Genomic DNA, 15,443 nt, shown 5'->3' with positions numbered 1-15,443 from the left:
TCTTATTCGGTCCCACTGTGGTCCAGCCAACGGTCTGGAATGTTCTAGCCCCATGTGGATAGAGAAGAAGCAAAACCCCAGCCCTCCCCACAACGTGTCTGTATTCACACTGGGAAAGGGTTCACATATAGAAGAGCGAACACGTGAGCAACGGCGTGGTGCCTCTGGGGCGAAAGCTGACTCCATCAGCTTTTTGGCTGTTGCTTCCTGTGTGTCTTTCCCATCTTGGTCACCTGGAGAAGTGTAATTTTAGAAGCAGAGCTAGCAAATAATTCCTCTTATAAGCAGAGTTAGCAAATAATTCTACTTATAAGTAGCATAACTTCTTGCCTGCCAGAAGGAGGGGTCCAGCAGGGGGAGAAAGTGAGAATGTGGGACTTGTTGGGATGCAGGGTCCTCTGGGCAGGGTGGCCGGGGTGCCAGGCCCAGCAGCCTGCATGTGGGAAGGCCAGGTGGAGACATAGCCCGAGGCCTTGGGTGATACCAGCCTGGCTCACTGTGTTTTCTCTTCTTAAAACAGAGTTAGTGAAACCAGTATGTCTGCCCAACCCAGGCATGATGCTGGAGGCGGAACAGCACTGCTGGATTTCTGGGTGGGGGGCCACCCAGGAGAAAGGTGAGGCTCCTGGGCCTGTAGGACTGCAGGGCCCACAGATGGAGCATTGGGTTCGGAAGTGGGAGGTCCAGGTTTTAATCCAGTCCTACTACTCAATGATTGGATGACTTTGGATGATTCCCCCAGTCCTTGTGCCTCAGTTTCTCCATCTGCTAAATGGGAGAAATCCTGCCCAGTCTACCTAATACACTGTGTTCTTATTACGATCACACGGAGCAGCATGTAGAATGGCTTTTGAGGTATCTGGGTCATACGCGTTTAGAGGTGCAGGATCTCCTGTGCTGCACCCATTGTGAGTTTAGAGCTGCCCTGGAGATCCCATCAAGGCCTCCATGGCTGAGTGACAGGGCGCTTGGTGAGGACGGGCATCCTGGACCTGTGGTGGCCACATCTAAGCCTGTCCTCTGCCCTGATAACCACAGAGAGAGGCTGTCTCGGCCCCCTTCAATTGCAATCTGCATTTCTCTCTGACAGTCTTTCAAATGAAAGGAGCCTGGCTGCTTCATTTTTATGGAGGGTTGGAAGAGCTTAGTGGTAGGCACCAAGGTTCATTTTACATATTGTTTACATCCTTCTCAAAAGCATCTAGGCCATACGGACAGCAAATCCGTTCAAACAAGGGGAGAAGTACAAAGGTTGGGTGATTTGGGGGGGGCATCAGGGAAGGTAGTAGGGGGCATCCTGGCTCCTCATCAGCAGAAACTTACTGCAGTGGAGCCACAAGCTGGGCAAAAGGCCTCATGGAATCCAAGATGAAGGGAATAGCGACAAATATGCGTGCACACCTGCACCTAGTAGGGGCTGAGTGCTACTCAGGTGCCAGGAATGCAGAAGTGAACAGAGTGAGACAAACATCTCTGCTGTCAGGAGCTTTACCTCTTGTGGATGTGGGGGCCGGGGGTGGGGGGCAGGTGTGGTCAGACAGAAGACAAACAACTGAGTGAGGTACTTCCAAATATCTGAGGGTGGGGAGCAAGGTCCCGGCTACTTTGAAGGGGTGGTCAGGGAAGGCTTCTCCGGGGAGGTGGCATTTGAGCTGAGACTCAAATGGCAGAAATGTGTATACATCAAAAAGGCCAGTGCGTGTATCTTAAGGTGTGGTCAAGGGGCCAAGAAGGTGGGCTGGGGCCAGATTGCATAGGTCCTTGTAGATTATGGCGAAGACACCAGCTTCTCGTCTGCTTGAGGTAGCGAGATCGTGAGCCAGGGAGTGCCATGATCTGGCAGCTGTGTGGGGAGTGGAGATGAATGGATGGAGATGAGGATTATGGTGACAAGTCCATTGCTGTGGTTCCCTGAGACAGGAAGGCAGCTCATAGCAGAGTGTGGGCATGGTTGTGGAGAGATGAGGGTACATTTGGGCTAGAGCCACCAGACTTGCTGATGGGTTGCACGTCTGTGGGGGAGAGAGTGAGAAGTCAGGGACGATGGCTTTCCGCTCTGTGACTGAAGTCCCAGGGTGGCGGGTGGTGCCATCTTCCAAGCCAGGGAATATTGGTTGGTGAGAATTTGGGGTGGGAGAAGCTGTGATGGAGGGTTCTGGTTTTGCACATTAAGCCCACGGTGCCCAGAAGATACCCAAGGGGAGGCGAAGCGAGAGTGGGAAATGCAGAGGTAGCAAGTGCAGGCCGTGTCTTGAGAAGCTCTAATGTGCAGGGGAGCCAAGAAGCAGGCGGCCTAGGGAGGGTTGTGGGTGCTCCAGAAGGGTGTGTGCGTGCCAGAGGGGAAACAGGAGCCTGTGTCCTGGGTAGTGTTCAGTGAGGAGCGGGAAATTGGTTCGGCAGAACCAAGCCTTTGGTGAATGAGAGGGGGATTCCACGGCACTGATAGAGCCCTGTGGTTTCAGAACTGGGAAGTTCTTTCCCTAAAGCTGAACTCCAGAGCTGCATTCAGCACAGGCACTGCCAGCTGTAAGGAGAATCCAGGTTTCCCAGGAGAGGGCTTGGTGCTAGGATGAGCTGATGGGGGCAGGGCTGGAGAGAGAGCTGTGACCATCTGTGTAGTGTGTGTGCAGGTCTCAGGGAGGCAAGTGTGCTCTCCCTGCGATAGCTGCTGGCAACACTGGGAGCTCAGCAAGTCTCCCTGTCCTTAGGGAAGACCTCAGACGTGCTGAACGCTGCCATGGTGCCTCTCATTGAGTCGTGGAGATGCAACAGCAAATATGTCTATGACAGCCTGATCACACCAGCCATGATCTGTGCCGGCTTCCTGCAGGGGACCGTTGATTCTTGCCAGGTAATTCAACATTTTTATTCTACCTTTGACCCTTACCAGATCCTACTGAACCCCCCATGAGAGAGAGGGCATTCTTGGGGTCAGCAGAGCCTCCGCAGTGACATGGAGCCAGCTCGGGGCAGTCATGGGAAGTGATGGCCACAAACAGTGTGAACACTTCTGGTGGCAGAAGCAAGTACAAACAGCAAATCACACGCGCCCTCTGAAAAACTGTTATTTGGTAAAAGTGCCAGTGGAACAGAAACAAGTATTTAGACTCTTTTAAATTATGAACAGCAATTTATTTGGTAACTATTAGCTTGTACAGATTAAAATTCAGGGTGGGGGCTGTCTCTTTGGGGGTTACATCTCTGTTACCGTCACCCTTTGATGGTGGAGACTTGAAGCCCACATGGTGACTTGTAACTCACACCGCAACACACACCCCCACCTCCTCTAGGCCTGGTCAGTGGTGTGCAGTGGATTGTGATTTGATTTTCTGCTCTCTGTACCTTGTCGTGTCCCCCAGGGTGACAGTGGAGGGCCTCTGGTCACTTTGAAGAATGATGTCTGGTGGCTGATCGGGGATACAAGCTGGGGATCTGGCTGTGCCAAAGCTTACAGACCAGGAGTGTACGGGAATGTGACCGTATTCACGGACTGGATTTATCGACAAATGAGGGTAACTATCCTGTCCTCCTTCTGACTGTGTTCTGATTCCTCAAGCCAAAGCCAGACATCTGTTAGGCATGGTTCTGCTGCCGGAAGCTGACTGCTGACCACTGGTCAGCATGAAACTCCACTTACTCCAGCCACAGCCCCGTCCCCCTGGTGTCCACCCATTGCTCATTGCCTCTCACTGACTTCACTTGCATATTTCCCCCGGCGCTTGGATGAAAAGCGCTGGGGCTCGGCTTGTGTGAAACTCCTTCGTGCTCTGCTGACCACACTTAGTTCTGGCTCAGCTGACTCAGTTATTCCACACAGGCCACCTCGCATCAAACTTTTTTTTTTTTTTTTTTTTGAGATAGAGTCTCACTCTGTCACCCAGACTGGAGTGCAGTGGCACGATCTCAACTCACTACAACCTTTGCCTCCTGGGTTCAAGTGATTCTCCTGCCTCAGCCTCCCGAGTAGCTGGGATTACAGGCACCCGCCACCACGCCCAGCTACTTTTTGTATTTTTAGTAGAGATGGGGTTTCTCCATGTTGGCCAGGCTGGTCTCGAAGCCCTGACCTCAGGTGATCCACCCACCTCTGCCTCCCAAAGTGATGGGATTACAGGCGTGAACCACCGCGCCTGGCCTCACATAAAGCTTTTGATTTATAGAGAGCAGAGGGAAGAACCGACTGTGCCCATCCTTTTCTGAGGCTATCGGGTGGCCCCTGGGCAGCCCCCAAGGTTAGGAAGAGCAGGAGCAGCCAGGGTTCTCTGATGCCCCAGACTCAAGCACGAGGGAAGGTCCCAGGGGTTCCCCGTGAACCTCACGGACGTCTCTGTTTAGCAGAGCCCTGGCCTTGGGCATTGCCCGGATAGAGGTTGAGAACCAGACCTTCTCATCTCCAGGGCCTCAGACCTGTAGTTTTCTCAGATTGCTGTTTTCTAGGGCTGGGCTACTCGTGGAAGAAAATGCTCTATTCTGTGTCCTCTCAAGTCTCCCAGATGCCCAGTCTGTTGAAGGAGGAGCAGAACCAGGGGGTATTTCCTGCTAAGGCCCGACCTGTGTCTCCTTCAGATGACACGCAGGACTCAGGGCCTTCCCATGACCATGGGGCCCAGCTTGGCCTTGCCTGGCACAGGGCCCAGTGCTGGAAACAGATGATCCCAGGGGAGGCAGGGCAGGAGGGAAGCTGGCAGGGCTGGGACGGTCAGCCAGGCTGAGGGGCGGACTCACGCCAGGATGGAGCTAGCAAATGAGCCGGGTATGTTTGGCGGCTGCAGGTGGGTCCGTGTGGCTGTGCGGGGAGGGACTGTGTGGCAGGAGAACAGCTGGGGGAAGCCCAGACTCTGCTGAAGCGATGTTCCTCGGGCTAGCCTACACATATGCTGCCTGCTCCTCCAGGAGCTCCTGCCCCGCCATGCTCAGCCTAACTCTGACCTCCATGCTGGAGAGAAAAATGATCCTTTGTGCTATTAAGCTTGCTTATTTGGTTTCTAAGTACTTCATGTGAACCTAGAGGAAAAAAACTATTTTCCACCTTTGTCTTAAGAAAATAATACTTTTTTTTTTCCTATTTGAACAGGCAGACGACTCATCCTCATGATCTCTGTCCTTGACGTCGTTCTACGAGAAAACAAAGCGGCTGGTTTTGCTTTCCCCGTGCATGATTTACTCTTACAGATGATTCAGAGGTCACTTCATTTTTATTAAACAGTGAACTTGTCTGGCTTTGGCACTCTCTGCCATTCTGTGTAGTCTGCAGTGGCTCCACTGCCCAGCCTGCTCTCCCTAACCCCTTGTCCACAAGGGGTGATGGCCGGCTGGTTGTGGACACTGGCGGTCAAGTGTGAACGAGAAGGGTGGAGGCTACCCCATTGAGATCTTCCTATTGAGTCCTTTCCAGGGGCCACTTTTGGATGAGCATGGAGCTGTTGCCTCTCAGCTGCTGGATGGCTTGAGATGGAAAAGGAGAGACATGGAAAGGGAGACAGCCAGGTGGCACCTGCAGCGGCTGCCCTCTGGGGCCACTTGGGTAGTGTCCCCAGCCTAGCTCTCCATAGGGGGTTTTTGATGATTGGTTCTTAGTGCCTTAGCAGCCCCGGATGGTGGCTGGAAATAAAGGAACCAGCCCTTCATGGGTGGTGACATGGTAGTCACTTGTAAGGGCAACAGAAACATTTTTGTTTTTACAGGGTGAGAATGTAGACAGTGCCCTTGGTGCAAGGGAAGCAATTGCAGAGGAACTTGCCCTGAGCACTCCTGGTGCAGGTCTCCACTTGCACATTGGGTGGGGCTCCTGGGAGGGAGACTCAGCCTTCCTCCTCATCCTCCCCGACCCTGCTGCCAGCACCCTGGAGATTGCACATGCCCCTTGGTCCTGGCAGGGGACCAAGTCTGGCACCACGTTGGCCTCTTCAGGCCTACTAGTCACTGGAAATTGAGGTCCATGGGAGAAATCAAGGATGCTCAGTTTTAGGTACACTGTTTCCATGTTATGTTTCTACACATTGCTACCTCAGTGCTCCTGGAATCTTAGCATTTGATGTCTCCAAGTAGTCCACCTACATTTAACTCTTTGAAACTATCATCTTTTTGCCAAGTTTGAGTGGTGGCCTATTTGAGATACTTTGACAAAATGATTGGCTTCTGACTTAACGTTCTATAAATGAATGTGCTGAAGGAAAGTGCCCATGGTGGCGGTGAAGAAGACAAAGATGTGTTTTGTTTTGGACTCTCTGTGGTTCCTTCCAATGCCGTGGGTTTCCAACCAGGGGAAGGGTCCCTCTTGTATTACCAAGTGCCATAACCATGAGCACTACTCTAACATGGTTCTGCCTCTTGGCCAAGCAGGCTGGTTTGCAGGAATGAAATGAATGATTCTACTGCTAGGTCTTAACCTTGAAATGGAAGGTCATGCAATCCCATTTGCAGGATCCATCTGTGCACGCGCCTCTGTAGAGAGCAGCATTCCCAGGGACCTTGGAAACAGGTGGCACGATAAGGTGCCTGCTCCCCAAGACACATCCTAAAAGATGTTGTAATGGTGAAAACGTCTTTCTTATTGCCCCTTTTTATTTATGTGAGCAACCATTTGTCTTTTTTGTATCTTTTTTAAACTGTAAAGTTCAATTGTGAAAATGAGTATCATGCAAATAAATTATGCAATTTTTTTTCAGAGTAATTACTGCATCTTTGAAGTTCTGCCTGGTGAGTAGGACCAGTCTCCATTTCCTTGTAAGGGGGTGATGTTGAGGCTGCTGGTCAGAGGACCAAGGTGAGGCAAGGCCGGTCTTTCTCTTTCTCTTTCCTAAGTTCGGGCAATCCTGATCCTTCAACTCTCCCCTTAAGGGACACAGTGTTTGGTCCTCTCCTGCCCCATCCATCCAGTCCACTGTTCAATTTCCTGCCCTTGAGCCTGCCTTGGCCTCATGGTGAGGAGGCCCAACAGCAGCACTGATTGGCAGTCATGGTTCTCAGGCTCAGGGCGTAAGAGTGTGGCTTCGAGTCTCCCCCCACCAGGCTAGACCAAAGAGAACTTCAGTCGGGTTCTGCCTTCTCTGCTTCCCAGACCACTCCCCTGGCCCCAGCCTCTGCAGGTAAAGGCCCACTGGGAAACCTCTTTTTTCTGATATGGAGTCTTTCTTACTCTGTAGCCCAGACTGGAGTACAGTGGCACAATCTGGGCTCACTGCAACCTCCACCTCCTGGGTTCAAGCAATTCTTCTGTCTCTGCCTCCCGAGTAGCTGGGACTATAGGCACCTATCACCACACCCAGCTAATTTTTGGATTTTTAGTAGAGACGGGGTTTCACCATATTGGTCAGGCTAGTCCTGAACTCCTGGCCTCAGGTGATCCACCTGCCTTGGCCTCCCAAAGTGCTGGGATTACAGCGTGAACCACCACACCTGACCTGGCAACCTCTTCTTGACTGGGCCTTGTGCTTTTCAACTCCATGCTAGGTACCCAGTGACTCAACAAATTGGACACTTGATCAGTGTACATTGTTAGCACCACTGGCTTCATATTCTGTTTCATTTTTTTAAAGTGTGTTCCCCCATTTCCTTCCAGTCTGTAGGAAATCATCAGACCCTGTTCTTTTGCTCGCTCCTACCTGGCCCCGCCATGGAGGGCAGCTTTAGCGCCGACTGCTCCATTGCGTCCTACCTGCTAGTTTCAGGCTTCTCCCCCAAAATACAAAACATGGCAGAGCGGTGTCCACTAGAAATAAGTTTATTACAAACAGGGGGACAGGGCTCTGACAGGACTCACGCACACGGCCCTCATGCTCCTAAAACACTGAGTTTGTGTAGGGACATTACAAAAACTAGGAAATAAGCTGCTGTGATGCTCAGCCCATGTCAGCTCCTAAGAATACAGAGAAGGGGAAGAGCTGCCAGGTGGAGCAATTCTGAGGGCTGAAAATCCCTTTCCCAGTACCAAGACATCATCCTTCATCCCCACCAGCTCATGTGCATCTGAGGGTGGGGCTTTGTCTTCATGCGGGAAACCAAACTGCTCTCACAGCTTCTTGCTAAATTGCCATGGGCTAATGGATAAGCAGAGACTGTGACTATCAAGTCTGACTACTGAGCACTCAAGTAGTCTGTCCAGTAGTTACCTGGGAACAGGGGCAGACGGTGTGAGTGCACGTCTACAGGGCTGGACAGAGCATGGTTAGCCAGGGAACTGGGCGAGCCGGCGCCGAGCTTGCGTCAGCCGTGCAAGCCGCTCCTTCAGGAACTTCCGCTTGTCGCTGGTGTCGCTCCGCTCCTTCAGGAGCCAGCTATAGGTGTCTTTGTCCTGCAGGAGCTGCAGCATGGCCTTCTGAAGCTGCTGGCCATATGTCTGGAGCATGAAGAACTGGATGATCAAAGGGATGTGGCTGGAGATGCGCTTGCTGGCCTCCTGGAAGGAAAGAACAGTTCATGGGAGGGTGGAGGGGAGTTCATGGGAGGGTGGAGGGGACACTGTGAGGAAGGGACTCTGACTTCACCGGGTGCACATCAGAGGATCCAGATTCTCAATGAGGGACACCCTCGCAAGGCAAGGACCTTCCCCTGGGTTTCAAACCCATCAATCTCCTCCATGGTGGCGGCAGAGAGGAACGATGCACAGTGCAGAGAATGTCCCAGCTATAAGTCATATTCCCACCAGCTTTTCCTGACCATTAAATGGGTACCTCTGATAGAAGGGGGCAAAATATGCTGTATAAAGGTAAGCAGGCAGATAGTGCAAAAACTGCACCTCCAGACCAGACTGGTCAACGTGGTGAAACCACCTCTCGATTAAAAATACAAAAACTAGCCAGGTGTGGTGGCACGCGCCTGTAGTTCCAGCTACTCGGGAGGCTGAGGCAGGAGAATCACTTGAACCCCGGAGGCCAAGATTGCACCACTGCACTCCAGTCTGGGCGACAGAGCAAGAGTCCATCTCAAAAAAAATTAAAAAAAGAAAAAAACTGCATTTCCAAATTATTTACAAGCCTGTCAAAGAGATTTGAAGGCTACTGCTTCTTTTTAATCAACACTCAAGTGACTCAGTAGAAAAAAACATTGGGCTTTCAAAAGCCATGGAATGGAGCTGTCTGAGCTACCTGCATATAGACAGTTTCTACCACTTCCTTTCTCCCTCCCCAAAGTCCCACCTATTAGCAAAACTTTTTTCTTTCCCAGGATGGGTGGATCTCAGGAAGCTGCAGTGTACTGGTCCCTCAGCAAGGTTCTGGTATCTTCTCTATAAAACAGGGCTCATGTGAGGCACTGGTCTCATGGGGTGGTTAAAAATATTAAAGGAGTTAAAAGATGAAATTTTAGATGCAAGTTTAGAAAGATGCCAGGCATGTAATAAGCACTTCATATTGGTGAGACTGAGGCGGAACTCCCGATCCATGTTCTGTGACCAGAGTGACCAAGAGGCGGGGCGGTCACCGCCTGGAAATGGGGGAAAGGAGACAGGACCAGGCTGAGGCATTCAGGGCAATGCTGGAGCCCCAGACAGGGGCAGACGGTGTGAGTCCTCACCAGGAGAACCGATGAGAATCAGCTGTAAAACTGCTACAAACAGAGTCAGGACGGGTGTGAGGTGTGGCATTGATACATCTAACGCTCATATATCAAAATCGCATCTAACACCAACAAACAGGAGACATAGAGGGAGAAAAGCCGCTTTACAGTACACAACAATGAGAACATGTAGGCATAAACCTCAGAGATGTGCACCTTATACAAAGAAAACTTTAAAATATTCCTGAGGCCCCGGCAAAAGGAGGCCTTAAAAACAGACTTGGGAGGCTGAGGCAGGTGGATCAGAAGGTCAGGAGATCGAGACCATCCTGGCTAACACAGCGAAACCCCGTCTCTACTAAAAATACAAAAACATTAGCTGGGCATGGTGGCGGGCGCCTGTAGTCCCAGCTACTCAGGAGGCTGAGGCAGGAGAATGGCGTGAACCCAGGAGGCGGAGCTTGCAGTGAGCTGAGATTGCGCCACTGCCCTCCAGCCTGGGAGACAGATCAGCCTTGCCAACACGGTGAAACACTGTTTCTACAAGAAACAACAACACTTAAGCAGGGAATGGTGGTGTACACATGTAGTCCCAGCTACTTGGGAGGCTGAGGCTGGAGAATCACTGGAACCTGGGAGATGGGAGTTGCAGTGAGCTGAGATCGAGCCACTGCACTCCAGCCTGGGCGACAGAGCAAGACTCTCTCAAACAAAACAAAATAAATAAAAAACCGGAAAGACTCAAGATGTTCTTGGAAAAAGATATGATGTCAGCACAACGTCAGCACTCCCCACGGAGGGCTATGCAGTGAATGCAATCCCAGTACATACAGCAGCAGTTCTCCTCATTCATGAGAAACTGGATACACTGATTCTGAAATTCATATTGAAACTGAACAAACACAAAGAGGCAAAACATCTGTACATAAAAACAAGTGGGAACCCAGATAACTGGACACCCATGTTCTTAGTAGCACTATTTACAACAGCCAAAAGGTGAAACAAGTATCCACGATACAAGAAATGGGTAAAAATAATGTGGTGTCTATCAACAGAACAGTATTCTGCCTTTATTAAAAAGGAGTGAACCTGTAATCCCAGCACTTCGGGAGGCCGAGGTGAGGACTGCTCGAGCCCAGGAGTTCAAGACCAACCTGAGCAACACAGGGACACCCCGTCTCTACGAAAAATTAAAATATCACCCGGGTGGGGTGGTGCATGCCTGTGGTCCCAGCTACTTAGGCGGTGGAGGTGGGAGGATGGCTTAGAGCCTGGGAGACTGAGGTAGCAGCGACCTAGGATCCCGCCACTGCACTCGAGCCTGGGCAATAACAGCGAGACCCTGTCTCTAAAAATAACACACTTTGGAAGGCCTAGGTGGGCAGATCACTTGAAGTCAGGAATTCCAGAACAGCCTGGCCAATATGGTGAAACCCTGTCTCTACTAAAAATACAAAAATTAGCCAGGCGTAGTGGCTACAGATTACAAACCTGTAATCTCAGCTACTCGGGAGGCTGAGGCAGGAGAATTGTTTGAACGCAGGCAGGGGGAGGCTGCAGTGAACTGAGATCATGCCATTGCACTCTAGCCTGGGGGACAGAGTGACACTCTGTCTCATAATAAATAAATAGGCGTGAACCTCTGACACTTGCTACCACCTGGATGAGGACATCATGCTACATGAAATAAGCCAGTCCTACAGACAGTAGGATGGTAGCTGTCAGGGACTCGGGGACAGAGAATGGGGAATATGTTTAATGAGGACCGAGTTTCAGTGTGGGAAGGTGATAGGGTCCTGGAGGTGGCTGCTGGTGATGCTGGCACGATATGAATGTACTTAATGCCACTGAACTATGTACCCCAAAATGGTTAAGATGATAAAATAGACATGATGAATATTTCTGCACAATTTAACGAAAGAAAAAGTGAGGGTGATGTGGGGGTGCTGGCTGCACTAGATGGTGAAACATGGGATAGGGATGTACCAGTGTGACCTGGGTGACACTGACAGCTGAAAAGAAGGAAAATAGGGCTGAAGACAGGGTGCAGACAGGACCCAACGCAGAGAGGAAGCGAGTGCTGGAGCGGACCAGCGGGAACTAGACGACCCTCCCAGGACGGGACTGGGACCTCTGCTGCCATCTGGATCCTGCCTCATTCTTGACATCAAAGCACTCCAAATGGACCAAAGGTATCATGTAACAGTTAAAATAAGAAATTAAAGAAAATATTGTCTACCTCATTTATCATCTCAGGGAGACAAAGTCCTTTTAAAGTATGACAAAAACCACTGAAGCCCAAATCCCACTCAAATTTTCTGCTCTAGAAAACTTGAGCATAGTTTAAACCACCGTAGACAAAAATGACAAAGCTAATGACAAAATGCAGAGCGTCTGCATCAGAAATCGCAGATGTCTACTATCTCGCCATGCCGAGACACTCCTCCTGGATGAACTGTTTGCTGAGCAAGAAATAGAAATAACTCTCAACACACAGAAAGATGCACCACCTCATCGTCATAAGAGGGTGCCAATTAAAATTATAATGAGACATCATTTTCATCTATTAGGCTGTCAAAAAACCCCAACGAGGCCGGGCACAGTGGCTCACGCCTGAAACCCCAGCACTTTGGTAGGCCGAGGTGGATGGATCACAAGGTCAGGAGTTCAAGACCAGCCTGGCCAATATGGTGAAACCCTGTCTCTACTAAAAAAGAAACAAAAATTAGCCGAGTGTGGTGGCACGCGCCTGTAGTCCCAGCTACTCAGGAGGCTGAGGCAGGAGAATCACTTGATCTCAGGAGGCAGAGGATGCAGTGAGCCAAGATTGAGCCACTGCACTCCAGCCTGGGCGACAGAGTGAGACTCTGTCACCAAAAAAAAACAAACAAAACAAAAAAACCCCAGCAACTTTAGTGCAGACTAAACTGGCCAGTGTGGATGGAAGCAGGCCTTCTCTGGGTAATCTTGATCAGTCTAAAACAAGCCATCCTTTCCCCAGCTGTGATGGTCTGTGTCATGTGTCAACTTGGCTAGGCTCAAGTCCTCAGTGATTCCATCAAACACGAATCTAGGTATTGCTGCGGAGGTATTCTGTAGACATGGGTAACGTGTAACCCCCTGTAAGTGAAGGAGGCCATTCTCGATGATGTGGATGGGCGTCATCCAATCAGTTGAGGGTCTTAAGAAAAATGAGGTTTCCCTAAAAAGAAGAAATTCTGCCTGTAGACTCAGCCTTAGCTCCTGCTGCAATTTCTGGTCTGCCCTCCCTGCTGGCATGCCCTGGGATTTTGGACTTGTCAGGCCCCAAAATGGTAGAAGCCAATTCCTTGAAATATATATATTTCTTTCCTTTTTTTTTTTTGTTTTTGAGATTGAGTCTCGCTCTGTCACCCAGGCTGGAGTGCAGTGGCGTGATTCTGGCTCACTGCAACCTCTGCCTCCCAGGTTCAAGCTATTCTCGTGTCTCAGCTTTCCAAGTAGCTGGGACTACAGGTATGGGCCACCATGTCCAGCTGCTTTTTTTGTAGTTTTAGTAGAGACCGAGTTTCACCACGTTGGCCAGGCTGGTCTCAAACTCCTGGCCTCAAGAGATCCACCCACATCAGCCTCCCAAAGTGCTGGGATTACAGGCGTGAGCCACCATGACTGGCCGAAATATATTTCTTTACATACATATATCTGTGGTTCTATTTCCCTGCACAATCCTAACATAACAGGAATCTCATTTCTGAGAACTGATGCTTCCACACACGATATACAAACAAACCTATTCACAGCAACACGCCTGCATTAGCAACAGACGCAAACAAACTGTTCGCTTAAAGAGCTGGCTCAATACACCACAACCATACAGTGGGATACTCAGCAGCCATTGAAAAGAACAAGACAGCCCCATCAGAACTGAGGCAGAACAATCTCCCAGGTACAGCAAAAGAGGCAGGGTGCAGAGCAGCACGTCTACTCCTCTGCTAATCTTTGTGTACAAACCATTACAAAATGTATATGCATGGGAGCTTCTGAATGCATGAGTTGCCCTCGGAGGACAGAGATGAACCTGGAGAAGGGCTGCTTCTGTCTGGGGAGCTGCTTGGCTCAGAGACTTGTTTGCCATTGTCACTCATCCTATTGTTTGGATTCTGTGCACGTATATGCCTCACCTACTCTCAAGGTAACTATTCATTCTAGGAGGCAGTGTAAGCAGCAGACAGGTGTGAGCTTGGTTGCAGGAGAAGCCGACGTGCATGCCTGTCTACCCCCTTCACTGGCTTCACTCATGTGTGTGCAGCTCCCAGTGTTTGGAGGAACGGAGGTTGACCCTTGGTTTAGAGCCTTGCTGCTCAAAGTGCAGTCTCCATCCAGTAGTATGGGGACCCCTGAGAGCCCGTTAGAAATGCAGAGGCCAAGCACGGTGGCTCACGCCTCTAATCCCAGCACTTTGGGAGGCCGAGGCAGGCAGATCACTTGAGGTCAGGAGTTCAAGACCAGCCTGGCCAACATGGTGAAACCCCATCTCTACTAAAAATACAAAAAACAGCCAGGCATGGTGGCAGGTGCCTTTAATTCCAGCTATTTGGGAGGCTGAGGCAGGTGAATTGCTTGAACCCAGGAGGTAGAGGTTGCAGTGAGCTGAGATTGTGCCACTGCACTCCAACCTGGGCGACAGAGACTCAGTTTCCAAAAAAAAAAAGCAGACTCTCAGCCTCATCCTGATCTGCAATTAGCATCTGCATTTCCACAAGATCCCCCGGAGGCCCCTGTGCTGGGTGAAGTTTGAGAGGCACTGCTTTAAAGCATCCAAATAGTGAGGCAATGGGGACATCTGATAAACCGAGAGATTACAATTTGCTTTACCTCCTCGGGTGTTTCTACATCCCAAGGGCTCTACCGGAGTTGTGCCTGTGTTCACTGCCTCCTTGCCCAGGATGAATTAGATGGTACTTCAGGTTATCTGAATCGTGCAGTATCACCCAAAGCATGTGTCCATGAGATAGCTTCCATTTAGTCTGCTACCACTGCGTTCCAATGCTGCACTAAGGAACCTGTTAACCAAAAATAAAATCCTATGCCTTCCACTCAACTCAACAGACCCCCTTCTTGGCCAAGTGAACCCCAGAGAAACCTGAAGATCTGCATTCCTGGCCCTAACAGGCAGAGAAGCCAGGCCCATTTTGGAGTTTAGGTTGAAATTGAGATAAGACTGGCAAACAAGACTCTGGCAGTAAGACACCAGATTATAAAGTCATGTGAGGCAGGGGTTAAGTCACACGTGCCCAACACACCATAAAATCTCCTTGCATGGGTTTTCATCAACTCGGTATAATGTGGCTTACTTTCCACCCCGACTCTCGTATAGCATCACAAGACAGATAGCAGACCCTAAAGGAAATACAAATATTTTACCTAAAAATACATTTTTTGGACATATTTTGAAACGGCTGTTACAGGACCAACAGATCGAAATGGCCCTGCCATGTTTTGTGGGGGGGAATTTGCACCGTAAAGAATCTCCATTAATGCAGCCAGACCTCTCCCCTTCTAGGCCTTCCCTGAATCTAGGAGATTAACTGAGAACCTGTTGCCTCTAAGGCCTGAAAAGAAACATTTACCATTTATTCTCTCTGAAGGCTGCTACCCAGAGTCTTCATCTACATACCTTTGGCCTCTAACACTGCCCTTAACTCAGGTATTTCTTTCTACTGATGTCAGGTCTGTAGACAAAGTTTAACTCTTTCAAGCAATTGCCAACTGGAAAATCTCTGGGCCCACCTATGACTGGTAACCTCCCCCTCCTTCAAGGTGTCCTGCCTCTTTAGGGAGGACAAGTACATCTCCCCCACGTATTTATGATTTTACCTACAATTCCTGCCTCCCTAAAATGTATAAATTCAAACCGCATCCTCACAGCCTCAGGCCCTCCCGAGACTATTCCCAGAGCCATGGTCCCT

At 50.1% G+C, this 15,443-nt stretch overlaps 2 protein-coding genes across 9 annotated transcripts in view; one reads left to right on the top strand and one right to left on the bottom strand.

The window, feature by feature from the left end:
* Positions 1-6,673, top strand: part of TMPRSS2 (transmembrane serine protease 2) — a 42,078-nt gene extending 35,405 nt beyond the window's left edge. For 2 of the 3 annotated variants that reach the window (XM_033232534.1, XM_033232531.1), the window contains exons 11-14: positions 521-616; positions 2,709-2,851; positions 3,360-3,512; positions 5,075-6,673. In XM_033232534.1, coding sequence (XP_033088425.1) covers positions 521-616; positions 2,709-2,851; positions 3,360-3,512; positions 5,075-5,095 — 413 coding nt within the window. In that variant the 3' untranslated portion in view covers positions 5,096-6,673. The remainder of the gene's footprint in view (positions 1-520; positions 617-2,708; positions 2,852-3,359; positions 3,513-5,074) is intronic. The other variant, XM_033232532.1, reaches the window with a different exon arrangement.
* A 1,032-nt stretch (positions 6,674-7,705) lies between these two features.
* Positions 7,706-15,443, bottom strand: part of MX1 (MX dynamin like GTPase 1) — a 35,564-nt gene continuing 27,826 nt past the window's right edge. For all 6 annotated transcript variants that reach the window (XM_033232527.1, XM_033232525.1, XM_033232530.1 and 3 more), the window contains one exon: positions 7,706-8,398. In XM_033232527.1, coding sequence (XP_033088418.1) covers positions 8,168-8,398 — 231 coding nt within the window. In that variant the 3' untranslated portion in view covers positions 7,706-8,167. The remainder of the gene's footprint in view (positions 8,399-15,443) is intronic.

This window comes from Trachypithecus francoisi, unplaced genomic scaffold, assembly GCF_009764315.1.
Source record: "Trachypithecus francoisi isolate TF-2019V2 unplaced genomic scaffold, Tfra_2.0 Lachesis_group14, whole genome shotgun sequence".
NCBI lineage: Eukaryota > Metazoa > Chordata > Mammalia > Primates > Cercopithecidae > Trachypithecus > Trachypithecus francoisi.
The sequence above is the reverse complement of the archived record's forward strand: the minus strand, read 5'-3'. Positions and strand labels throughout refer to the sequence as shown.